At 35.5% G+C, this 27,910-nt stretch overlaps 1 protein-coding gene across 4 annotated transcripts; it reads left to right on the forward strand.

Moving 5' to 3' along the window:
* The first annotated feature begins 3,473 nt into the window (after window positions 1-3,473).
* On the forward strand, window positions 3,474-27,153 carry LOC140152424 (galactocerebrosidase-like). 4 transcript variants are annotated; one of them, XM_072174745.1, is made up of 15 exons: window positions 3,474-3,701; window positions 8,665-8,733; window positions 10,075-10,233; window positions 10,940-11,104; window positions 16,383-16,549; window positions 18,056-18,173; window positions 18,425-18,587; window positions 19,614-19,750; window positions 20,336-20,425; window positions 21,307-21,399; window positions 22,096-22,237; window positions 24,209-24,389; window positions 25,434-25,591; window positions 25,926-26,002; window positions 26,494-27,153. In XM_072174745.1, the coding sequence occupies exons 1-15, from the start codon at window positions 3,576-3,578 to the stop codon at window positions 26,641-26,643; spliced, it is 1,995 nt and encodes a 664-aa protein (XP_072030846.1). In that variant the 5' UTR covers window positions 3,474-3,575; the 3' UTR covers window positions 26,644-27,153. The 4 variants fall into 4 exon arrangements, with proteins under 4 accessions (XP_072030846.1, XP_072030836.1, XP_072030862.1 ...); XM_072174735.1 differs by lacking the exon at window positions 16,383-16,549 and adding an exon at window positions 12,170-12,336 and having other exon boundaries at window positions 3,476-3,701; XM_072174761.1 differs by lacking the exon at window positions 24,209-24,389 and adding an exon at window positions 24,444-24,618 and having other exon boundaries at window positions 3,476-3,701.
* The last annotated feature ends 757 nt before the right edge of the window (window positions 27,154-27,910 follow it).

The raw sequence follows: 27,910 nt of genomic DNA on the forward strand, positions 1-27,910 counted from the left end.
GATGATGCCACTATAAATGGAGTTAATAGTGAAATGTGGATACATTTTCAATTTTAAAATGACACCTTATTAAAGTTATAGGTATAGTATTCCAATTTTTCACAATAAACACCCAAAAAGCACACAAATTTGTCCTAATTTGGCGCTTTCATGGGCACTTTTGCCCTAATGCACCCAATTTGGCGTATTGTCTCCACTGAAAACCCACCAATCGATACCAAAATTGCTAAGGTACCCCAGAACCTTGGCACATCCCTGTATACCTTTAACCAGGGAGAACCTCCTCCGGGGTCATGTCATAGTCCTCTTTTTCTACTTGAAGCGGATATTTCCTCAGACAACTTTTTTCAACTTGGTGATTTTTTATTTTGCTTTAACCCCGCAAGTATCTGCAAAAGTGTTCATATAAATCTCCTTCAGTCTTGAAAGCTTAATTTTAGTTAGCTGCTTCCTTTTCACAAGCTCATACAAATTCATGTCATCAATGAGCAGGAGATGGTTGAATGACAGAGAATTAGCAACAATATCATGCAACATTTCAATGGTCATTTCTTCTTCAGTATGACTTTAAATGTCATACTTTCGACTCTCCTGCGAGCTCCTCTCGGGAAAAGTAACTGGACATTAATTTGTCTGGCTGTGAAAAGGTTCTGTGCATTATTGTCTTTGACTATTCTCATATCTTTGGAGACATTTACTGGATCTAGTTTGTTGCCCATTTCTTCCCCATATCTTTTTTGCAAGTATAGTTGGGATGTGTGCTTTAATAATATGGGGTAGGCGTAATTTAAACATTATCTTACTCTTATATGCATCTTTTTGTAATGTAACAATCTTATGTTATTTTAATTTATTTTAGCCTAGCTAGTATGTGTATATTGGTAAAAACAAATATGGCTTTTATGTATATTTTAAAGTATACATGTTTGATGTTTTCTGTGTTGTATTTTAAGGGGTTTGGGTTGCGTTGGTCACCCACCTTTGCACAGTATTTTTTGTCGGACCTGAGAGCACATCAGACATACCAAATTGCATTTTGAATACGAGGAACGTCTTTCTGATATAAAATAATTTTGATTTTTTTTTTGAATTCCCGATACAATAAAAATTTTAGGGTAAATTATGTATATTGAATTTTTTTGACATATTACAGTCCTCAAAGTTAACTTAATAAATCGAATGATGTGTACTTTAAAGTGTATGTAGCTGGGATGAAAAGCAAACCACTAAGCAATTAATTAATGTTAATTGAAAAATTTGACCTTTCATAGTGAAGATATAGATTTTTTTCCAAAAGACCTACATTTTTAGGTGTTTTGGTGAAAAAATCTATACTTTCAATACGACAGGTCAAATTTTCATATGATGGACGGCTTTTCATTCCAGCTACATACACTTTAAGTACATATCACTAGATTTATACAATTTACTTTTGAGATCTGTTAAATTTCAAAAATATCAATTTTTAATCATTTGCCATAAAATTTGTATTATATCGCAAATTTCAATATATGTCTGATGTGCTCTCAAGTCCACAAAAAATATGTGAAAACGTCGCTATTTGAACCCTTAAGACTTATACAAATTTGAAAATATCCACATCTCACTATTAAACCCTAATTATGGCAACACCCATGTGGTTTGGAACAATTTAACACTGACCATTTATACAACTGATCAAATTTAATATGAAAGTAAATTTCATTCTAATAAACTTTCCTTGTGAAGGTGAAGCTTCATTTTCGCATCATTTAACTTAAGGTGAGACTTGTGTTAAATTTCGAAAAATTAGGAAAATATCTGGCAACACTGTATAAACATATGTTTTCCCCAAGCTTAAGTGTAAATTTTTCATAAGACCAAATATGTATCATTTCAACATGGTGAAGTTGATGTTTCATTTTCACATATTTTTTAAGGAATGCATGCCATGGTATTTTGGTATTTTTAAAACTTGTAAAAAGTTGAAAATAACCACATCTCGCTATTTAACCATAATTATGGCAACACCCATGTGGTTTGGAACAACACTGACCATTATACAACTGATCAAATTTAATATGAAAGTAAATTTCTTTCTAATAAACTTTCATTTTCAACTTAAGGTGAGACTAGTGCTGAATTTCGAAAAAATAGGAAAATATCTGGCAACACTGTATAAACAGATGTTTTTCCCCAAGCTCAAATGTAAATTTTTCATAAGACCCATGTATCATCTCAACATGATGAGGTCGATGTTTCATTTTCACATCTTTATTTTAGGAATGCATATATGCCATGGTAATTTGGTATTTTTAAGACTGAAAAATAGCTGAAAAAGCCGAAAAATATTCACATCTTACAATTAAACCCCGATTTTGGCAACACCCATGTGGTTTGGAACAACACTGACCTAATAACTGATCAAATTTGATATGAAATTAACTTTCTTTCTAAAAAATGTTCCTTGAAAGGGTGAAGTTTCATTTTCACATCATTTAACTTAAGGTGAGACTTGTGCTGAATTTCGAAAAAATAGGAAAATGTCTGGCAACACTGTATAAACAGATGTTTTTCCCCAAGCTCAAATGTAAATTGTTCATAAGACCGATGTACCATCTCAACATGATGAGGTCCATATTTCATTTTCACATCTTTATTTTAGGAATGCATGCCATTGTATTTTGGTATTTTTAAGACTGATAAATAGCTGAAAAAGCTGAAAAATGTTCACATCTTACAATTAAACCCCGATTTTGGCAACACCCATGTGGTTTGGAACAACACTGACCTAATAACTGATCAAATTTGATATGAAATTAACTTTCTTTCTAAAAAATGTTCCTTGAAAGGGTGAAGTTTCATTTTCACATCATTTAACTTAAGGTGAGACTTGTGCTGAATTTCGAAAAAATAGGAAAAGGTCTGGCAACACTGTATAAACAGATGTTTTTCCCCAAGCTCAAATGTAAATTTTTCATAAGACAAATGTATCATCTCAACATGCTGGGGTCGATGTTGAAATCGGAGCACTACCATATGGTTTATGAGCTATACAAAGTTGGTATATTTTCATATTTTGAAAAAGTTGAAAAACACCCCTTTTTCAAATAAATGGTATAACCCACCCTGACATCTGGTGATTATTTTTATACTTTCAATGCGGCATCTAAGGTTTGACCTATTCATACCTTATAAAGAAAAACAGTATATATATATTGTGTATATTAGTAACACTGGCTTCAAAACTTGACAATTTGACTGCTGAAAATGCAAAATTGTGAAAATAGGCCTAAAATGGAAATTTGGCTGTTACCATGGTAACGGGGATATTTTTCCCAAATTTATTTCATGTGTGTTTGTTTCAGGTCAAGGTCCATCAAATATAAAAGTTTAAAGGAAATCCATTTTTTGACCGTGGCAAACAATTTAAAAAAATTCTCCAAAATAACAGATAATGCCTCTTAAATGCCCTGCATGCAAGGTCGCAGGTCAGGTGGGAACAGGTGGAAAGTCATGTGACTAAACCAGGCACTTGTTTCCAGACTTGTTTCCATGATTTGCCAGATTTCAAGGAGAGCAACAACACTAGCAAAATGGTGCCAAAGTGGATGTGGACAAGCATCTTCCTACTGCCAGTTGCGTTGTGTGCATACACAATTGATGACAGTAGTGGTCTTGGTAGGACTTATGATGGAATTGGTGGTATAAGTGGAGGTGGAGTAAGTTCAGTTTCATACTTGAATAAAAAAATTGTAATAAGCTTACCAAAATTATTGGGGTGGAAATGACACCCCAGTTTATATCAAGCATTGGGATCTCCTATGATCCCATTTAAAATGTTTTGCAGAGTTCCTTACATATTAGGCCAAGTAAAAAAACTATTAGTTTCACATCCTCACCCGCATAAAAAAGTATTAAAAATCAAAATATAAGGCCAAGTAAAAAAAGAAACAAGTTTCTCGTCCGGACTTTTTCAAAAAAGGAGGAGGCAGGGCTTTACTATTTACTATTTTTCAATTTTTTGCTATTTTTACCAAGATGGCCGCCATGCTAAATATGGCTGTTCACAGTTGGAGGGCCATTCAACTTTGACGCGCTATTATTAAACTGTACGCTATGAATACGCACACAACGAAAATTCAAATTTGCTTGGTTTGGGTTGCAGTTTTAAAAGCTTCCAAAATTCTCTCTACAACTCCTAATAGCTATATATTTTTTATAAATAACTATAAGAAAGGCTTTCAACATTCCATATATATGTTCACAAAAAATACCGTAGCTTTGCAAGGAATATGATATGGGCACATAAATACAAATTTTTGTCATGAATTGAGATAAAAGAGTAACAAAAACTACTATATTTTAAAACTGGTGCGAGTTCATAAATCAGGAATTTGCATATGATTAGAAACATGGCTTATTATCCTCATATTAAAAAATCAAGATTTTTGGTTGGTTAAGACAAAAACCTACCGGGATGAAAAGGGTATTTTATAAGACGGAAAAATACCAGTATTCAGTAGGCCATGCGACAACAACATTGAGAAAGTTCATGCGAAAGCAGTGTTAAACTGCGTGCGCAGATTTCACTGAAAGCAGATGAATGGCGCTCGGCTTAACAAAAGTCGCTGCCAATGTACTCGCTCATGGTGTCAAGTCACGCTGTATTGTTATGAAGTTGTTTACTTAATTTTCCTGCATGGGCCGAATCTGGGTAACCAATTTAAACCATTATAACAACTTAAATTTTTAAGTTCAATATTTGGGACAAAGACTAATCGATAGATAAAGGTTGAAATTACTTGTATGGCTAAAAATTAGAATGATTAAAGCGTTAAGACAGAAAATATCCGGGTTAGAAGTCCTTAGCAACGAAAATAAATATGAAGATAACGCAAACATAAAAATCACTTAATTCTAACAACAAAAGTAGACAAAATGGGAATCAAGTAGAGAATTTTGAAGATATTTTCAATACAAGCTTATTTATCAATTGCCCAAGATGATTGGCTACACATAATACGATACATTTAAAATCGAAAATATCCGCTGGGGAAAGGTAAAAAAGCATACCCAAGAGTGCGACGGTCATTTTTGCAAAGGTCGCGTACGTTAATAATTTGACCTTTAACGGAAAACGCGCACGATGGCCCTCCGACTGTTCAATGTATATTTAATCACCGATATTGTGCTATTTGAGTATACTGATGCAATGTATGACAAAACAAATGATTTGTATCATTTTTAGTCCACTTGGTAAGCATGTTTCAAAATTCAGAAACAGTGAAAATGTACATTTGTTCAGCTTGACAATATGCATATTCGATATACCCAATTTCCTGGTTTATATCGGTTTGAAATCAATACCGAACTTAAACCGATACCGAATATTGTTTTTAATTTTTAAACATTTTTTTAAATGTTTTCCTACCCTTACACAAACTCTAACCCATCCCCAAATATACACCCACCCAAGCCAAACTAACCTTTAACCTATTCCAAAACCCTTGCCCTTACCCCCAAAAGGGAATTAGGGGAGAAATTGATTTCACCTGAAAATCAGACCTATATTTTTTTTATATATTTTTTTAAATGTTTTCCTACCCTTACACAAACTCTAACCCATCCCCAAATATACACCCACCCAAGCCAAACTAACCTTTAACCTATTCCAAAACCCTTGCCCTTACCCCCAAAAGGGAATTAGGGGAGAAATTGATTTCACCTGAAAATCAGACCTATATTTAATGTTTTAAAATGCATGAATGTGTTAAATTTATAATTACTTTTATTTTGCCTCAATTCATCGAAATTGTTATTTTTATCACTAACAAAATAAAAGAGAAACGTTTCATATTATTTTGGAAATTTTGTTCTAAATTTCTAAAAATACCAAAAAAATACATTCGAGTGCAAAAGCTTTTTTCTTCTGGGTAAGAATTTTTTCTTACATGCAATAGCTTTTTTATTGCACGTTAGAAATTTGATAAACTAGTGTACCTGTAGCTGTAAGAGCACCTGTAGCTGTGATAGTGCTCCCATGATATGGAGAATTACTTAACCAAGTTTAAGCCAAATCAGATGAAGTTTAAAATGTAGCTCCTGGATGACCTTTGAAATTTGAACCCTCTGTGATGACCTTTGACCTCGGTTGATCTTAATTTTATTTCGGGCATGTATTCCCTCGTAATCGTATCAAGGATTCCACCTACCAAGTTTGGGCCTGATCGGACAAAGCTTGAAATTTGACCCCTCCATAATGACATTTGACCTTGGTTGACCTCAATTTTATTTCGGGCATATAATCCCCTCGTATCAAGGATTCCACCTACCAAGTTTGAGCCCGATCGGACAAAGTTTGAAATTTGACCCCTCCGTAATGACCTTTGACCTCGCTTGACCTCAATTTTATTTCAGCCATATATTCCCCTCGTATCAAGGATTCCACCCACCAAATTTGAGCCCGATCGGACAAAGTTTGAAATTTGACCCCCTCCGAATGACCTTGGACCTCCGTTGACCTCAATTTTATTTCGGGCCTATATTCCCCTCGTATCAAGGATTCCACCCACCAAGTTTGAGCCCGATCGGACAAAGTTTGAAATTTGACCCCTCCATAATGACCTTTGACCTCGCTTGACCTCGATTTTATTTCGGGCATATATTCCCCTCGTATCAAGGATTCCACCCACCAAATTTGAGCCCCATCAGACAAAGTTTGAAGTTTGACCCCTCCATAATGACCTTTGACCTCGGTTGACCTCGATTTTATTTGCGCATTATATTCCCCTTGTATCAAGGATTCCACCCACCAAATTTGGGCCCGATCGGACAAAGTTTAAAATTTGACCTTTGACCTTGACCTCCGATGACCTTTCAAACCACCCCATAAACGTGGATTGCCCGATACCTATCTATATCCGAAATATCGGAACGATGCGTCGAAGCGCGGCGAAACGCATAGCCGGATAGACAGACAGACAGAGCTCATTATTTTATTAGTACTAGAGTACCTGTAGCTGTGAGGGCACTGTAGCTGTACGTGAGAGCACCACCAGCATCAGATAGTGATGCTGTTTGACCCCCAATGACCGCATATGACCTCTGACCCTAGATGACCTTGGCTTGATCCCCTTTGACCTTTAATGACCTCAGTTTTATTTGATACATACATACATCCGTTTGAAATTTAGAAATCATTTTCAGCTATGAATGCTGGGAAGACATTGCAGTCCTCACACAGGGAGTGGTGAAATCTTCCTGTTCCTGTCATATTGAGAATTCGTTATACCATGTTTAAGCGTTCGTATCAAGGATTCCACCCACCAAGTCTGTGCCCGATCGGACAAAGTTTGAAATTTGACCCCCTCCATAATGACCTTTGACCTCAATGGTATTTTGCGCATATTATATTCCCCTCATAGCAAGGATTCCGCCCACCAAGTTTGAGCCAGATTGGACAAAGTTTGAAATTTAACCCCTCCATAATGACCTTTGACCTCGGTTGACCTCAATTTCATTTCGGGCATATATTCCCCTCGCATTAAGGATTCCACCCACCAAGTTTGAGCCCGATCAGACAAAGTTTGAAAATTGACCCCTCCGTAATGACCTTTGACCTCGGTTGACCTCGATTTTATTTCGGGCATATATTCCCTCGTATCAAGGATTCCACCCACCAAGTTTGAGCCCGATCGGACAAAGTTTGAAATTTGACCCTCCGTAATGACCTTTGACCTCGGTTGACCTCAATTTTATTTCGGGCATATATTCGCCTTGTATCAAGGATCCCACCTACCAAGTTTGGGCCCCATCGGACAAAGTTGAAATTTTGACCTTTGACCTTGACCTCCGATGACCTTTCAAACTACCCCATAAACGTGGAATGCCCGATATCTATCTATATCCGAAATATCGGAACGATGCGTGAAAGTGCGGCGAAACGCATTGCCGGACAGACAGACAGACACACAGAGCTTACGATTTTATTAGTATAGATAGATAGGTCATCATATACAAAATGCATGCATGGGCCTATTTATCAAATTTCTAACCTGCAAGAAAAAAGCTGTTGCACGTAAGAAAAAAATTCTTACCCAGAAGAAAAAAGCTTTTGCACTTAAATGTATTTTTCGAGTATTTTTAGAAATTGTGTGAAAGGTTTCTCCTTCCTATAATTAACCATAAAAAATTGCCATGAGATGAGATGAGGCTAAATAAAGTAATTGAAACTATTAATATATTCATGCATTTACTAAGTTTAAAAGTTAAATATAGGTCCGATTTTGGGGTGAAATCAATTTCACCCCTAATTCCCTTTTGGGGGTTGGGTCAAGGGTGTTTGGCTAGTTGGGCTTGGGTGGGTTTGTATGTTTGTATACATGTAGTAAGGTTTGGGGGTGGGTTAGAGTTTGTGCAAGGGTAGGAAAAACAGTTTAAAACTTTTTCAAAAAAAAAAAAAAAAATCGATTGCGGCCAAAAAGGAGGCGGGCGGGGACGAGAAACTTGTATTTTATTTTACTTGGCCTAATATGAAAATTGAAAAATAGAAAAAATATGGGCTGATTCCAGGAATTCCATGAAACAAATTATTTTTTTATTTAGCCTTATGATTAAATTCTTTAAGGATTCTTCTCTCCGAGTTGCTATTAATTGATAAGTGTTATTTTCCCTATTTTTCAGGCAACATCAAGATTACTTGTGAATTATGCTGAGCCCTACCGAAGTCAAATACTGGACTATTTGTTCAAAGTAAAGTATATTTGCTAAATGTGATATTCTCAGTTAACCAAACATTTTGTAGTGAAGTGCATTAAAATTTCATCTGCAAAGGCTGCTACTCTACTTATTACTGATATATTTATCACAAATGGAATGTCATATTCCTTAGGTGGTACTACACCCCTGGCAAATTTTGTGCCTATTTTTGCATTTTTCTCAAAAATTAAAGTGCATTGGTGATCGTGACAAGTAAGATATGTATATAGGGGCAAGGACTACAACTAATGCACTGAAAATTTTATTTCAGCACAGACAACAGTTGTGGAGTTACAGTCAAAAATGAGGGAAAACCAATATTTGATCAATAAATCAAATTGTCTCGAGTCACTGAAATTTCAGTGTGGTAACTGGATTCCTTGCCCCTAATACACATAACTTTTATTACCACCAGTTTTGGCAGTGTTTTATTAGTTTTTGAGAAAAATGCAAAAATAGTCACAAATTTATTAAGGGGTGTAGTACCACCTTAAAATATATAGAGGGTTTAGGACCAGAAGGTCCTATCTGCAGTAGCTGCCAGGTGTCACTTTTTTAGATGTGTTCAATATAGAATGCAAAAATTGGACAGTGGGGTGACTTTGGACACGCATATAGGACAGGGTTGCTTGATATAAATCACAACAAAAAAGGGTTTATTTAAATATAAATCAATGATTTTTTAGAAAAAAATTATTGATTTAAATTGAGCAACCCTGTCCAATATGCGTGTCCAAAGTCACCCCACTGTCCAAAGTCACCCCACTTTACGGTACATTATACATGTATGTGAGATAGCTACATGTAGTATGAATATTGATGTGGTGTGTGTGCATGTTGGTAGGTGTGCAATGTGCATGTTGGGGTGTGCATGTTTGTGTGTGTTGACTTATTGTAGAATTGAGTAAGATGTTGTAGATGTTATCAAATTAAAGACCCATTCAGTGATCCCAGCGCAAGTGTAAAAAATTAAAATTGTTTATATATATTGCTTAAAAGTGAAGGATAAGTCACTCAAATTGTCATTTGGTATTTTTGAAATGACAAATTTGGCAAAAAAAACAAAAACAGCAGTACTGACGAAGTTGAAGCCCCATTCAAATACATGTAGCTAATTTAGATACTGTCAGTATCTAAATTACAGATTTGTGTAAAAAGTCTTATTTTGTCTTAAATACACGGCTTTCGGCTGAACCACTCGCAGGCTATATTAGCACATCTATGACAATGACAAAGGTACCAAAATCTGAATTTTGATGATTTTTACGATCGTCCGGATGAGCAAATCACTGAATGGGCCTTTAATACAAGAAGTACATTTTTAATTTTTTACAGCCTAATTTTGGTGCTTCCTTACAAATCTTCAAAGTAGAGATTGGTGGTGATGCTCAGAGTACAGATGGTACTGAGTCATCTCACATGCACAATTCTAATCCTAAGGATGCCAACTATGACAGGGGCTATGAATGGTGGCTTATGAAAGAAGCTAAAAAGGTAAGAATCAATCATGAAACTTGTATCTCAGCTTCCAAACCATGAGTTGAATTCCATGAACAAAGTTTTCATCTGGGATAGAATTGCAAGGTGTTTGCTGATAAGAGGATTCGTACAAGTTTCTTATCATTCATTTATTTTATTTCCATTATTCTTCTGCACCCACAAAACACAAAAGATTGCAGAATTAGGCTAGAAGACCCATGTACTATGTAGCAATTCTTCAAGTTGTCAAATTGTTTATGATTTAATGCATTTCTTGAATGACTTTATGAAGAGTCCTTTTGGATATTTTTTAAATCTGCATTTTCAGTGGTTATAATAGGTAATATGGTAATACCAAAACACAAAACAAAAAATGTTCATGATTAGTTCCCCATTTTATTAGAGTCTGAGTGAGGAGTTGGTTCTCCAATTTCATCATAATGCTTTGTCATTTGACTGATTGTGCTAAATGGCTACATGTATACAACCTGAAGTAACAATACATTTCACAAACCAACCTTCATGTGGTAAATATCTTTGACAGTTCCTATACTACACGTACTTGTGAAGAAATGCCAGAGATATACTCTTTTTGTCTGCATAGTCCAATACAGTGAATTTCTCATGATATTACACATATGGCTATATGGTAGTTTGCTTTTCCCTGTGTTAATATTATAATTTGAGAACTACAAATACATATTTTGCATTACCTTTACAGCGTAATCCAGACATCAAGCTGTATGGTTTACCATGGGCATTCCCAAAGTGGGTAGGCAATGGTACTTCTGACCCATATCATAATCCAGACGTACTAGCAGGGTATATACTAAACTGGATTAAAGGAGCTAAATCACATCATAATCTTACTATTGATTATATTGGGGTAAGTTAACTTTGTTAAAACCATAATAATTAGTAAATGGTTTTAATAACCTACCATGTTCAAAAGTGAAACCACTTTGATTTCTGCAATATTATTATGTATACAGCCATGAGCTTATGATAATTATTATGTTATTATAGAAATGTCTTTATCCTATGTTATTTTGGATCCCGGTTTTGGATCCACTTTCCTATTAATGAATATAACTAAAATTACACTGAAGTGTAGCATTACAAAATAATATTATCACATGAAAATTGCCAATCCATGATATCCATACTCCATATTTCTATCTATCTAGGCCAAATGATACATACATTTGCATTAATCTAATTACTTCTTTCAGGTCTGCATTATAAGAATACAAACTTGAAAAAGTGGTTGGAATTTGTTTTTATACAATGTCAAAATATAGCCATGTAAATCATTAGTCTAGTAACCAATCAATTCCTCCGAATCATAGTAGCAGTTGCAGCGTGTGATGCTGGTAGCATTTCCACAATCGCTTCTGCCCTTAAGGTGCCGGCAGTGAATGTGATGTAACAAATTGTGAATGATTCAAATTTTTATGCTAGACCTATCCATAAGATTTCTTGGATGCAGATAAACAAAGCTAAAACAAATCTTGGAATTTGAACCATGTGATGTATGTATGTTGCTGTGTGGGGCTGGGGTGTGTGGTGGGAGCGGTGGACAGAAGTGGGGGTGTTCTTGTGTGTGCATTTATATGTGTGCTTTAAATGTATGTGTGTACACCCCTGTCTATATTTGACATGATCAAGGAGAATGAGTCGCATGTCAACCCTGGTCGAAAATAAGTTTTCCATATGTTTCTAAAGAGGACATTTAGAGCTTTCAGAAACTGAAAACCCCATGGTTTTCTTTGCAAAGTTACATCAATTTATCAATTGCTGAAAACAATATAAAACAAAAATATTTTAACACTTTCTTTGCCAATATCTCAAAATCAATATCAGCGACATCCAACTCATTTCATGTGATAGTGTCACATATGCAAATACCATCATTTATACCTTCATTCATTGTTTCTATCTGACTGGTTAGATTTGGAATGAGAGGAGTTATACAGTGGAATACATAAAACTATTACGGAAAGTTCTGGATGACAACGGCTTCAAGGATATGCAGATTGTAGCAGCAGACGGCAAATTCCAGATCAGTGGTGATATCCTAAAGGATTCTGACCTGGCTAAGGCTGTACAATACATTGGGTACAGGCTTATCTCTTTCACCTAGATGTCTAGCTATTGTACCGTAAAAATTCGATATTAAGCGTATGTGCCTATTAATGAGTTGCTCAGACAAAAACAAATTTTTAGGGCAGTTTGTTATACTTTTCCATTGTGTTTCTTTTAATTTACTAATATCTATAACACAGATATATATAAATTAAAAGAAAAAAATGAAAAAGTTTACCTAACTAACCTAAAAATTTGTTCTTATCCGAGCAACTTGTTTTATAGGCGCATATGATTATTATCAAATTTTTACGGTATATATTATTGAAGAAATAGTTTTAGTATCTTTGTGTTGCACTAACTTGTTTCTTGCGTTTATGGGCACATTAGTGATATACAATGTAGCAGCATACTTGATTAGCCAAGAGCTGGGCATAAACAGAAACCATTTGCCCAACTGCTCAGCATGATCATCACCAGATAGGAAAAAAAATCTAAAAATCATGGTTTGCAATGGCAGAAAAATAATGGTTTGCAATATTAATTTGTTTTTGTATCAATATCAAGAATATTAGGTATGTATGAGCAGTACACATTGGGCATAATTAAGTTGTTATGCCTCAATCCTTTTATTTTACCTCTAATTAACATTTTCTTTTCCTACAGTTAACCCATGTGACTAAATGTCTACCTTAGCTATAGCTAACACCAGCACATAATACTACCGTAAACGTTCGCCTAATGGCGCACCTGGGCTTCTTTGCCTTGGAGGAAATTTCATGTGCAAATATAGAGCTCCCTCCTCTAAACATTCCAACAAAAATTAAGGATATGTGCCCTTATTTGCTGGCGGGATTTTTATGGGAGGGCACTTTTAGTTTGTGTCTAGAATTGACTATGTACGGTATGTACATAGTCAAATAATACAGACTTTTCCATAACAGCAGAGCCCAACTAACAAAGCTTTTGATTTCTGGAAAGGTATATTTTTGTCCAAGCTATGTCTTAGATGTGAAATGCTACATTTCCTAACTGTTGTTCCAGAAAATAATACTGAATTGGGACCAGATATGTTTCAGACAAAGAGTTACAACAAGAAAGTACCAAAAATGTGTAGTAAATCATGTAACACACCTTCACAGAAAGACGTATGTCCCAGATGGTTTTGCCCAATTACAAGTGTTTCAGGAACATCAGCTAACCAAATGTAACATTTACATAATGCAGGTCAATCATTTCAGAAGAACGCAAATGTAAGTTCATACATGCTGATAGCAAAATATCTTAGGTGTGCAAATGTTTAAGCTGGCATTCAGTACAAAAATGGTAAAATCAACTAACCTTGCATATTCGACATGTGTCACATGCCCTGATCAGAAAATGTCATAAGGTGTTATTATGTGATTCAAGGGTAGATGAGTTTTTTGTGCTCTATGACAGTTTTGACCACTTTGGATAATCCAAAAGAAATTGTGATATGGTTCATGGAACAAATTGTTTCCTTAAGAACCATCTCAAGAACCACTAACCCACAAGATGAACATCTAACAAATGTCTGGATGATTTATCATGCACATTTTTGGATTACTTATCACATTATTTAAATCGACAGTCAACACCCACTGATGGTACAACTTTCTTGTTCTCACCTCAGTCACCTGATTTGATTTAGTTTTCCAAGAATGCATATTTTTTCTTTTAATCAACTATTTAGATCTGGAATGAAAGGCCGTTCTCATCACTGTACATAAAACAATTGCACAATACACTGGACATGGGTGGAGCTAGCCACACACAAATTGTAGCTGCTGATGGGGGCCAAGATATTTCATTTATTATTTCAATAGATCCTGAGCTAGCTAAAGCTATTAACATAATTGGGTATGCTGGTATACTAATCCCACCAACTGTCTTTATCTTAATACTAATTACGGCGTGTCCGTCCGTCTGCTCCTCTGTCCGCTGCGCTATCGCGTTCAAGCGTCCCCGAAGTTGAAGGCGTTTCACGCGGTGCACTATCAGCGTGCTCGCGCTGCACTATCGCGTGCTCGGGCGGCGCTATCGCTGAGTATCAACGGGAGTGTGCGCGGAGTACAGTCCGCGATCGGAACTTGAAGCATTACAGTGTGACTAACAGGTGCATCTCATCGGACCAATAATTATAGGCCTTATTTTCAACACATATAAGATACCGAACACGTTAAGATACCGAACACGTGCACACACCAAACACGTGCATGTAGGCCTATTTTTTGAGAACATGACTATTTCCGGAAGGCCTATGAACCGTTTTTACGTTCACGTTTTTCATTACTTTAGTAACGGACTATATCCACGTCAAGATATTAATTTCGGTTTCTCTAAATGTGGTAACAGGGCAGGGCTTGGAAGAGGCGAATGATTGGTTTCAGATTATGGGTAGGCCTATCGAAGTAAGCATCACACCTTTAAAACAAACAGAGTTGATTAAGTTGTGTCTTGGGTCTTGATCATTGAGAGACGCATTTCTTAGTAGTTTAAAAAGTCAGGGCAGGTATATGGGTAACGAGTTTGGGTAATTAGAAATAGGCCTATCACGAGAAGCGCCCGACCCGAGAACCACGAAATCTAGTCACATATAATTATAACCAGTATCATAATTGAAAACTCATTGTGAAAGTTTATTAATGCTGGGATGGTTATTGGAAGCAAACTAAAGTAAGTTTAAACAATCATTCAAAATTATTGTCCAGTGCTCCCAGCAGGAGACCGGCATTTCTGAACCCAACACTAGGTTCATTATTTTGATTGGTACAGTGTCAAGATTTTGAAGAATGACCAAAGTTTGACAAATGGCATACAAATCCATGCATTAGGAGTATTATGAATATATGGAGTCTGTTGAGGACTAGGGTAAATGACCAGTTTGCAAAAACTGAAAAAGAGTTGTTCCCAGTTTCATAAACTTTTTACAACAATTCAACCCATCTATACTTTGTATGCAAATTAGATATGGAATGAACGTCCTTATAGCTCAGTATACATCAAGACATGATGAGAGAGATCCTGGATTCCAATGAGATGGGTCACACTCAAATAGTAGCGTCAGATTCAGGAGACAGTATCAGTGCTGATATCTTAAAGCATCATGATTTGGCTCAGGCTGTTAGCGTTATTGGGTATGCTGGAATAAAACCATGAAGGCTTTTCATACATGCTGCAGTCATTTACAGTTTATAATCACTGCTGTCATCACTGCACATTAGCCAGTTTTGATTGTTGTCTTCATGTACCTCTACAGATAATGTATTTCAGTATATAGGTTAAATTGTGAAATTGAAACCCTAATACTATATTTCTGGAATGTAATTAGCGAACATGATCTGGTTTTTGTTACTGAGTGCATTAATTCAATAAAGTTCCAACTTACACTTGTGTGAATTCACATACTACACACCAGTCACACATTATGCAATGCACAACTAGTGTAGTTGATGTGCAAACTGTGTACATGCCATTCTATGACTATTGAAATACACAATGTTATGAGTCTTGTGTTTTTGCCAATTATAAGGCGAACAAAGTATAACCTTCACCCAAACAGTAATCTCAACACTCATGTAACTCTTATCTTAACCCACACAGCCTTAGTTGTAAAAGGAAAGGAGTTTTCATTGGCAGTGAAACATTTTAGCAACACTTTCATACCAGTTGAATATTGCAAAGGAGCTAGGCATGAAGTCTGTTAGTCAGACTTGTACCCGAGTCGATCCAGCTTGTCAGAGTCCAAGCCGAGCCGAGTCCATTTGTATCCGAGTCCGAGCCAAGTCCGAGTCCAACAAAAAGTGGACTCGAGTCGGACTCGAACGATACATCACTGCTGTTAGTACTGACTAAAAGCCACAGTTTTTCTCACTTTCAGTAAGAGAAAATTTGACACTATTCTCTATATCCCCCCAGATTACCTTCAAATTAATCTTACATTTTCAGACTTTTGGTACAACAAATTCCCGAAAAGCACCCGATATCATGCTAATATTTGTTGTTGCTGACCACTCTTTATTCTTTCTCTTTCTTATCTTTACTTTCTTTCTTATCAGATCTGGAATGAACGTCCATATAATCCAACGTATATAAAGCTCCTTAGAAAATCTCTTGATTCCGAGGGACTCCAAAATGTTCAAATCATAGCTGCAGATAACCTTCAGTTTATCAGTATATCAATATTAGAGGATCAAGAACTGGCTAAAGCTATACAGAAAATAGGGTAGGGATTGAAAATACATGTGTTCATTCCATGTCTAAAAGTAATTTCTAAAAGTTTAAACTGACTTTCAGCACAACAAAGTCAACTAACCTTGAATTTCGATGTGTGACACATATCTTCATCAGAAGAAGTCCTATGTTATGTTGGACTTGTCCTTTTAGTGACTTTTGGTCAACAAATGGAAGGGCGGGTCCAAGACAACATCAAAGGACTTCTTCTGATGAAGATGTGTGTTACATATCAAAAATTCAAGGTTAGAGGACTTTGTTGTATTGAAAGTCAGTTTAAACCTGTAGAATTTCACTAACATATATGAACTTGCATTTGAGTGATGTCTAAAAGTATTTATACATTCTAATGCAAACTTTGGAGACTTTGAGTTTTGTGTGTGAGAGTAATTAAGCTTATCTTATTATCAAGTTTATGAAGATCCGGACATAGTATATGAACTTGAAATTTTCAAATAATAAGGCAATAATGTATGTAAAATTATATGCCATTTTCAAAGTCTGCACAGCTCTGCACTTTTAAGCTTGTTGTATATCTTGTTTATTGTTGCTGCTTTCTCATATTGAGTGACTAAGCTGCCAGAGGTAAAATGTAAATAGATCCCTGCTAACTTTCACAATTCATCATCAGTGTGCTAATGCAGTTGAAATTCATACACTCCATATGGAAGAGGGGGTGTAGGCTTCAAATAGAGTCACCCATTCGGGTACAATGTAGCCCCATTTAAAAGTTGCACTCCCTGTATGGGAGATTACTGTGATGTATTCCTTTAGGAGTGTACATGTATGGATTTCAAATAGAGTAACCCAATCATTTACATGCTATAGCTGCTCAACATTATCAATGCTATACTCTCTTTGCAATTTGTGTAACTTTAAAATGTGTAATGAATTAAGCAATGACATCGGTGTTTGTTTAAAAATTCCTGTGTCACCTGCTCTATCAACTGCAAGACATGTAGGGAATTAAGAGGCAAATGTTGATGTGCATGTCATGCGTAGAGTACATTTTTCACCAAAGTCCACTCGATAGATAGTAGGACATGCAGTAGGCCTATTATCACATGCACATCTTAAAATATATCATTTAGTTACCAGGGGTCGAGGCTCAAATCCTGTTCAAAGATGCACATTTTTCATCTTTGACTGTCTCAAGGGAAGAAACAAATTGTGATTATGGTTGACTAAAGTTTGTTAGCATATGGTTTGTTATAAGCAGTGTTTCCTTGCCAGCATTTGAAGCTAAATCAATTTATTCATTTAATCTGTTTGAACAAAATTGGACCATGTGATAGGAGCCTCTATTTTGATAGTATTTTTGTTATAAATTTGTTTTCCAATTTTCTGTACCAATTTCTCAACATGATGTACAAAATTATTTGGGGCTACATATATATAATATAATCTATAAATTCTAAATGGGAACACCGTTCAGAAGCCAACTTACTTTAGTCATAGAAATAATAACTATTTTATATGTTTTTGTTTGTCAAAATAGTGTACATTATCCAGGAACTGAAGTCACACAGCAAACTATTCAGACAGGCAAGCCTATCTGGGCATCAGAGGACTACAGTACAAATAATAATGAAATTGGTGGGGGATGCTGGGCAAGGGTGAGTTGCTTGATTATGGCTTTATTTAATTTTGTTTGAGAATTTACCTGAAGTATTTCCTCATTCTGAAAGTAGTGTCACCTTTGGGCTTTGACAGCTTGCTTGTTTCCCTTGGTTTGTTTCCTCTAAAAGTTAGGTTCATATTGAGAGGAAATTACAGAGCTCTCTGTTCTTCCATATTGCCCAGCATTCCAGTTATCCCTATATGATTTTGTGTGTTTTGTAACATTTTGTGTGTGTTTTTTGTGTAGATACTGAATCAGAACTATGTGAATGGAAACATGACTAGCACCATATCTTGGAATCTGATAGCTAGTTATTATGATGCGTTACCATATACTCGTGATGGACTCATGACGGCCATTGAACCCTGGAGTGGACATTATGAAGTCACTAGTCCTATATGGGGAGCAGGTATGTTGTACACTCCTGCCGAACGATTCCTGCTGAACTTCTTTATTCTTTCCTTCCATTAAATTGCTACTATGAGAATACATTATAGTTACATTCCCTTTGGTACTATAGTAAAAATTTCATTTGAATGAACACAGCTGCTAATACTGCAACAGACCTCTGTGTGCACTCCAATCGCGATCGTATGTCGCATATTTCAAAATACATGTACAACACGAACGCATGACCTTGGCAAGCCTTGGATACAATAATGTAAATACTAATCAATCATGGGTGAGCGGGCATTCATCACACAGTGTACATGGACAATTGTCACACTGTTTAGCACCTGTGTTCATTCAGATGAAATTTCTTCTATAGTAAAACATTTTTACTGTTTTCAATTTTGGTCAGTAATTGACTCACAAAGTCAGTAGTCAGTTATGTGCAATAGGGGTAGTGTACAAGATATTATTAGTTACCCCTGTTTGCTCACGAAAAACGGAAAAATATCTATGGTCTGGTGAATGGAATATGGCACCAGACCGTAGATATTTTCCTGTATTTTGTGATAATAAACAGGGTGTAACGATTTTATCCTTAAGTGAACATGAATTCTATTACCTTCCAACTTGTTTGTATTATGAATTTAGTTTGAAATACAAAAAGGTAGACCAATTTCTTTCTTGGCTTTTTAATAACAGTGTAATCCACGGTGCAGCCATGGCGCGCATGAAGTTTGCGGCTTAGGGTATCGTGTGCGTTATGTTACACATACTCGTGCGTGTTAGGATTATGCAAGTAATACAGGAAATATTACCGCCTGTATATTAATGAGTATGCAGGTAATACAGATTTTTATCCAAGTGGTGTTTGTCCAATGGGATTACAGAATTCTTGTCAACTAAGGGATAAAACATGCACCACACATGTTAGTTTCATTATAGCTTCCAAATCTGTTACATAAAGTTTTAATTGATTGCAATTGGGCATTGTGCATAAGTTCACTAATAATTTACCAGGACTTGGTTATATCATATATTGTAGCTCACACCACACAGTTTACAGAGATTGGTTGGAAGTACTTCAAGCATGGAGCAGGTGCTGCACATCTAGATAAAGGAGGTAGTTATGTGTCCCTAACAGATGGCAAGGGTAATCTCACTATTGTTATTGAAACTATGGTAAGTTTGTGCATCAGTGTATTGCAATGTTAATGTTTAGAGGGTTCATCAGTTTCTGACAATTTTAAAATTTGCTATATATGTGTGTATCTTAAAATACTTTTATTAAACCATTAAACCATCTGAAGTGTTTATTAGAGGTCATTTTTGGAATGATAATTCCTGTTCAAATCATTAGCTAAGCTTAAAACTCACACTGAAATGACAAACTAGAAACTAGAAACACTGACTTCTGGTTCACTTCCGGGCTAATTATCAACGCTATTATTGACCATGTGAGCAACTTGGTAAGCTTACTACACAAGATCGCATGGAAATATTGGCATTTTTGAAACATCTTGTTTGAAAAAAGTAATGGGGGCGTTTATTTGAGGGGGGGGGGGCGACTATTCGAGGAAATACAGTATCCCTTCTTATTCTTCAAATTTTGCAATAAATGTGTGAAAAGGAAATGTTCTAAACTAAAAATAATGGCACTCTCAGGTCAACAGATTTTTAATATGAATGTCAATATGTGACATAGATGGTCTTGTAAGAAGTACCATATCATTTTAGATACTATTTCTCTCTGATTTGTTTTACTAGTCACATGACCATTCCAAGTGTATCAGACCAGGGCTGCCTCCATATAATGTCAGTGCACAAACTGCTTCATTTACCATCAAAGGCTCACTGGTAAGTAACAAACTTATGCTTTGATTTATGTGTGTGTGTGGGGGGGGGGTGTTTCTTGTGTGGGTGTGACTCTGTGTCAGGGTGTGCATGCATTGTATGGTGATGATGTGACATAAGCAGATTAACATCAGGTCTTGTGGGCCCAAATATTAATTTTGCTCTGTAATATGGCTAGTTATGGTACTTAAAAGGATAAATATTTGCACATTTTGTGCAGTTTATATTAGTGATATTTGTTTGATATTTGTGATTTGGGGTTTGTAGCATTATATGGCCTAATTGTTTCAGCAGTTATCAGGTTTTCAAAATATTTTTTCCTGCAAGGCCTGGTGCTTATAGTTTGATTTATATGATAATCATTATTGTGCAGGGCTTTCTTTCCTGCCAATGTTAGAATTCAATGTTGTGTGCATGCTGGGCTGAGTGATAGTTTGTAATATACCGTAACCACTCGGGTATAAGCCCATCCCCCTAGATGGCAGATTTCACTTCAAAAATGGGGGTGGGCTTATAACCGGGGAGGTGCTAGTACTTGAATTTAGAAATAAGAAAAATCATCCCCGTTTGTATATGCCCAATGTACCAGTAATTTCTATCATCTTTGTCAATTTCTTAAAATTCTAAGTGTGGAATGTTAATTATCAACTGATATTTTTTTATGTTTGTTCTTAAATGTGAGAGAAAAGCATTGATTTGATTTAAGAACTTGGCCAAAATTTAGTACTGGGCTTATAGCCGAGTGCACCCTTGTTCCCAGAATGTTTTGAAAAATTGGAGGTGGGCTTATACCTGAAGGTGGGCTTATACCCGGGTGGTTACGGTAATACATCATTTTTAAACATATGCACTTGTGTAATATTTGTAATTTTGTATCTTTTCAGGCATCCAAGATCACAAGCCTCAATGTGTGGTATACTAAGCTTACATTTGATAGTTCTACACCAACATACTTTGAGAAGAAACCAGCTATTAAAGTAAGTGGATATTATGAAGTCATAAAACCAGATTGACACTGTTTAAGGTTTTCTCAACAAGGGGTTTTCTTTCATAGTTGATCCTCAGAGCCACAACATCCAAAGAATACAGCGCTTAAGAATGAGAATAATTTTGGAGCTTTTTGAAGATCCAGACATGACATACTTATACAAAAGAGTTGGCATTTGAAAGTAATGGAACAAAATTTGGTAAAGGTATTCTCCACTAATGAGTGACCTCCCATTTTATAACTATATACACTATTTTAGATGTGTTTGATATGTCTCTTTGAGTAGGTGTTTGCTAGCAAACAAAGGACACACACTCGCACTTCACATTTAAACTGTGGACCACTCTGCAATGAGGGACCGTCTTTGGTTTCTGGAGGTTTGAAAATTACCGCAAATGCACTTATGTATTTGCGAAATATGTCCTCTATCATATGTGAGATACGACGTCCGCAGCTGCTAGGTTACATTCCATACACACAAAAATACACAAACAAAATGGTGGAAAACGTCCTCAGTATGTCGATTGAGTACAGATTCAGACGACCATTTGCATAGTCCTAAACGGCGTCCACGTTTGGAGGCGATTATATGTGGGGTTATATATATATAAATGTGTGTGGGGTGTATGTCTGGCTTTGTTTGATTAAAATACTAATTCCCATTCTTATCTTCTAATGCATACAGGTGTCTCAAGGCTCCTTCAGTTTGGATTTACAACTTGATGAAATCTACACACTTTCAACAGTGACAACGGCTCAAAAGGGATCATATCCTGCATCTCCTGCATCAGCACCATTCCCTGTACCATATCAAGATAATTTTGATAGTAAGTGACTTTGTAGTTTCAACACAATTCTTCTACAAATGCCTTATAAATAGCCAGCAACCTATAATTATGTGTACATTGGGCTGTTACATTTAAAATCCATACACCCCCTGTGGAAGGCATGTAAGGGTTTAGATATGCAATGGAGTCACCCATTCAGGTTACCCCATTTGAAATTTGCACACCCTGTTTGGAAGATTAAGGTCATGTCTTCCAATGGGGTGTATGGATTGCAACTGGATTAGATTATTTTGAGTACACCCTCTATGCTTACTAATAGCATACTTACCAAATATCTTCTGCCCATGCATACTCACCTCATTTACCTAACAAATGAACATGTAGTGCAAAAGTACACATGACTTTTTAGTATTACACCATCCTTCAAATTCAAAGGAAATTTATGGTCTGAAAATTATTTTACAAATCTATGAATAGGTTTTCCTGTAAGGTTTTATATTCTGAAGGTCATTCATCTAATCGCAGTCAAAACAAGCAGGAGAAACAACTTGTCAGAATAAGAAAACCAAATAACAAACACACGTGGAAACAACAGCAACTTGCTGAATATTATACTAAACTTACTTGGTCATAATACATGGAAAAACAGTGGCATGATCGACGGGAATATATAAATAAACACAATTTTTTCACCAGGTTCGCCGTCGCCAAATAATAAAGGAGACAAGTAGAAAAAGTGATCCCGCCTGGGAATCGAACCCAGGACCTCAGGTCTCAAGTGATCCCACCTGGGAATCAACCAAGGACCTCAGGTCTCGTAAACTTGAGGTCCTGGGTTCGATTCCCAGGCGGGATCACTTTTTCTACTTGTCTCCTTTATTATTTGCGACGGCGAACCTGGTGAAAAAATGTTTATTTACTTGGTCATACTTGAGCCATAAAAACTTTCTTGAGTTAGGTACAGAAAGTTTATTTACTTCTAATTGCCCATCTTTCATTTCATATTTATTTCACACACCCATGATGTGGTATAAGAACTCGGTATCAATTTTCATTTTCTTTCATTACTATTAACACAGTTTTCTTTCTTGCTCAACCTTTTGCAGGCTGTTCATATGTCAAAATAATCATCTGCCTCATATCATTTCACTGGTGTATTCACTGCTCTAATTAATTACCTTTTACTTCTGTATTTTCAGGGTATACTATGTGTGTATGGTGTAATTAAATGAGTTCCCAAAATTGATATTATGTAGCACTATATTTGTTTGTTTGTTTGTTTAACATGGTTGATCCTTAACGCTAACATTACCAAAATTACCTACCATTCAGCTTCATTTACTCATACTAACTCATATTTTTAATTGATATTTCTTGTTGGTCAGCGACCTTGATATTATGTGAATAACAGGTTATTACTTCATGTATTTTAGGTTAGGGTTAGTTTAAGGTTAAAATTAGGGTTAGGATTATGGTTAGGGTTAGGATTAGGTTACACAAAATAATAACATGAAGGATCGGCTGAATAACAGCAGTTCTGCATGGTGTCTAATTGTATTATAAACTAAAATTACACTTCCATATTTGAAAAGAAAGTAAACACTGTAATTTATTTTAGAACCAAATAGCAATTTCTTAAGTTTGAAAATACTCAAATGACATTTAAACAGTTTCAATATCCTTGTTGTAGGCCTTAATGTTTAACTGGGAAAATATACTTTTTGAACTTGCACTTGAATGCATGAATGTGCTTTTTTGAGTCAATAAAAATCTACATTATACATACTATTTTATCATCGCTAATCCACACTCCTCAAACTATATAAAGAAATGTAAGAACACACAAGGATAACTTCATATTGGCAGCATGTTACAAGTTTTGTTCAAACTTATCAATGTTTTCCAGCAAATACAACAACTAGCAACATTCAATACATTGCATTTCAGCTGCGCTTCATACACCTTATGTCCCATGCATGCTATCAATATGACATTCATTCCATCCCACAGGCTACCCAATACACAGTGAAGCCAATAACTTTGCCGATCAGTCTGGCGTGTACGAGATTCATCAAGCCAATGACCCGGATCATAAGTTAGCCATGCGACAAATGATACCCGACTACCCCATCATACGATGTATACCTGCCGATCCAAATCTAACCGTTTCATACATAGGGAATCATAACTGGTAAGCTTACTACAATTATTATTATACATCAATATTATGTATCTCACAACACAGATTACCCAGTATTCAGTGAGGCCAGTAACTTTGCAGATCAAGCAGGAGTGTTTGAAATACGGGATACATTGGATGCACAACATAAGTTAGCTATGCAGCAGGTGGTTCCTGAGTATCCATTAGTATGGTGTAGTGATGCTAAAGTTCCAGTGTCTATGATAGGTAATTTCAACTGGTAAGTTTAAGGACAATTGTGGTCTTGACTCATCGCTAATAGATGGAACTATTATGCAATGGTTTCCAGAAGCAGTGCTCTTATGCAGTTGATTTATGCACAATGACCTGTACATAGCATTGTTTACATTGATTTTTGTACAATTTAAAAATAAAAACGGATACAAATTAACTAGTTCTTTTTAAAAGTAATGCTTGTAGATTTTGTGTTGGATATATTTACTATTTTGCAAGTCAATTACTTAGCTGATGAGAAAATGTTTGATCACAGGTCATCCAAGTGATATAATGACTGGATAAGTAACATATAGGAAGAAAATTACAAAGTGGCCTAGTCTAGTCTCATCAATTATTGTATTCCTTGATTGTATTCCTTGTAGTTAATGAAAAATGAAAATCAGTCACCATGAATAAATACATACCTTTTGGCCTAGAGTTTTTGAGAAATTACACAATTAATTGAAAATGGGGTCATGACCTTTGATGACTAATGACCACCAGTTTTGTCATCATTTTAAGAGATGATGCTTTATTGTGTCAATAGTAAAGGAGAAAGCATGGTAGCGATGGTCTCTAAAGCTGATACATTTAATGAGACTTTGGTGTTTTTGTAATAAGCAGACCATCCCTACATCACCCGCAGTCAGATCAAGTACAGAAAAACAAAATGACAATGCCCAGCATTATCTTCCATCTTCCTGCAGAAAATAAGATGTTTTTATAATTGCAGTCCAAAATTTGTTTGTTTGTGATCATCATTCTATTAGCTTGTTGTTATTATAAGACCCACATTTGTTTCCTTACATCCACTTTCAGGAAAGATGCTACATTTTCCATTGATAGTATGATAGAGGTGAATGGCGGTGTCTTCATCGCTTTTAGGGTTACTAAAGGAGGATGTCAAACTAAAAATGCTGAGGGTGTCTACTTTTGGGTGAACACAAATGGTACATTTACTGTTACCTCTGATATTGGTAAGTATTGATAGTTTCTTATTGCTAATGTGTGTAATTGATTTGGTGGAAGCAGTGAATTTGTATTCAATTTTATGTGTTTTGCTCTATCAGTTTTGCAAAGTCTTTTTTTGGTTACATTGGCATTGTTTATTTTGTCTTTGATGTTGTAACTATTATTTTGTTTTGTTGGGTTGTTTGTGTGTGTGCATATATATGTATTTTGGTATTGCCAATTATAAACATATATATCCACTTTTACATTATATTTGATAAATAAATATAAGTACAACACTCGCTCTACATGTATATGTACATAAATAAGTTTTATTGCTGCTTTTTTTCATTTTGCCAGGTCATAAAGATGTCATCACCAAAGGGATGTCGTCAGTGCCAGTAGCCAAATGGTTTACCTTAAAACTACAGGTTGAGGTAAGAAGCATGTTACCCTCTGGGGTTATAGGGAGAAAAATGGGGATTTCTGACAAGCTTGAATGACCTCGCATAATGAACAGCTGTCCTCTGTGGGTCCCAACAACAAAGTGGATGATTAGCATTATATTATAGCATTGGATGAAGGATACACTTCATGGAGTACACGTCATACTTGGTAGTTCCTTATGCAAGTCCAAGTAAGCACCACAAGCGTCGATATATGACAGATACCAGCACTATAAAAGTTACCATAAGTTAATTAAAGTATATTGTAAATCAATTGCTGATCTTAAATGTTAATTTGAACATTAAACACTATTCTAAAATTTGCTAGAAATCTTTGGATTATATGCCTGTTTTACTTAAAGGGTATCTGGTTTGTGTTTATAATAATCCTACTTGTGAACTTAGCGTATTGAAATCTCTTGAGTTACCAAATAATATATGATAACTTTCATTTTACTGTATTTCTATTCCTTTTTTTTCAGGGTACTCAAGCAACAGGCTACTTGAATGGCAAACAAGCTTTCAATACCAAGATTCCAGGGACACCGAAGAATGGATTCATTGCTATAGGAACAACTGATTTCTCTACTCAGTATTGGTTTGATAATTTCAGTGTAACTAAAGCTTCTTGAAGTTAAATATCAATTTAAATGTGCAAATGGCATCAGCTGCTTAATATGTAGGCCTACAGGTTAGAATCAAGCGTCTTTTGCAATGCTTTTGATAAAGTTGCAAATGCCATTTTAAAATGGTGGTTTGAATTGTGCTGGAAAATCATGTGTGTGGTAATTTTTACATATCTGGGGGTTTGTTACTTTGGAATATTAAAGGGGTTCAATTGTAGTCAGTAATGTAGCTCACATTTATCATATTCAGGTGGATTTATTACCTTGTGCTTTCTTTGTGTGTGCAGTACAAAAGAATTTGTAAAGTCCTTCGGAGATTGTTAATGTGTATTATGGTCATTACTGCATGAACAAAGCTGGCTTTATATGCACAAAACATGCACATATATTATAATAGATATCCTGATGGACGGTCAAACAGTAATAATTGCCTACTAGCGAATCAGCACCACCTTGTAACCAGTCCTCAAATGGTGCAATTTTACAGTACAATTTGCTTTCCAAAAAGTATATGTTGTTATAAAACTCATGAAGTGGAATGAAAAATTGCAATAGAGTTGTCTTAAGGATTCTGGTACATCACAATTCTCTTTGTGGTTTAACTTCAATTCTGTTTGGGGGGAGCAACACAAGTAAGAAAATATGTGAAAGTGTGCTGGCAACACCACTTGTTACACATGACAAATATTTCTGAAGGGTTTGCGAGTTCATTTTGAATTCTTTGAGAATTCATTTGAGGAGCTTGAACAAATAACTTTGGTACTATCCCACCAGAACATTTTATTAAATTTCTATTGATGTATGTAATGTATATACTAATGGAAACTTCACTTTGTAATAATAATCTTTTCTATTTTTATACTTGGGAAAAATTATAAGTCACTTCTTTGAAACTTTGCTAGCATTGGGTTATTCATTATAGAATATCATAAATATGGAGATTGAAATGGCCCAAAAGTGGTAAATGTGGAAATAACATTGTTTAATGTTAACAATAGAGTTGAGAAAAAAATCACTATGAACAATGTAGACATTTTTAACAATAAATGATTTTCATTTGTAATATTCACATTTTTCAAATTAGAAATTAGGGAACATTCTGTTTTTGAATGTACTACTGCCAACAGTAAGAATTTCAAACTAATTAACTTAGCGTGCCTTTTGAGACGTAAATGAAAGTGTGTGATGCATCCAGCAACTTCCCACTTTCATGTTGTCATGGTTTAGTGGTGAGAATGTGGTGTTCATCATGCAGTGTTCCAGTAGCGTAATT

Source organism: Amphiura filiformis, chromosome 1 (genome assembly GCF_039555335.1).
Source record: "Amphiura filiformis chromosome 1, Afil_fr2py, whole genome shotgun sequence".
NCBI lineage: Eukaryota > Metazoa > Echinodermata > Ophiuroidea > Amphilepidida > Amphiuridae > Amphiura > Amphiura filiformis.

Excerpts from the sequence above, each read along its gene's own strand:
- LOC140152424 (XM_072174745.1), top strand. The coding sequence starts at position 3,576 with ATGGTGCCAAAGTGGATGTGGACAAGCATCTTCCTACTGCCAGTTGCG. Across the intron at positions 16,550-18,055 it reads AAAGCTATACAGAAAATAGG|TGTACATTATCCAGGAACTG; the intron begins GTAGGGATTGAA and ends TTGTCAAAATAG. Across the intron at positions 18,588-19,613 it reads TAGTCCTATATGGGGAGCAG|CTCACACCACACAGTTTACA; the intron begins GTATGTTGTACA and ends CATATATTGTAG.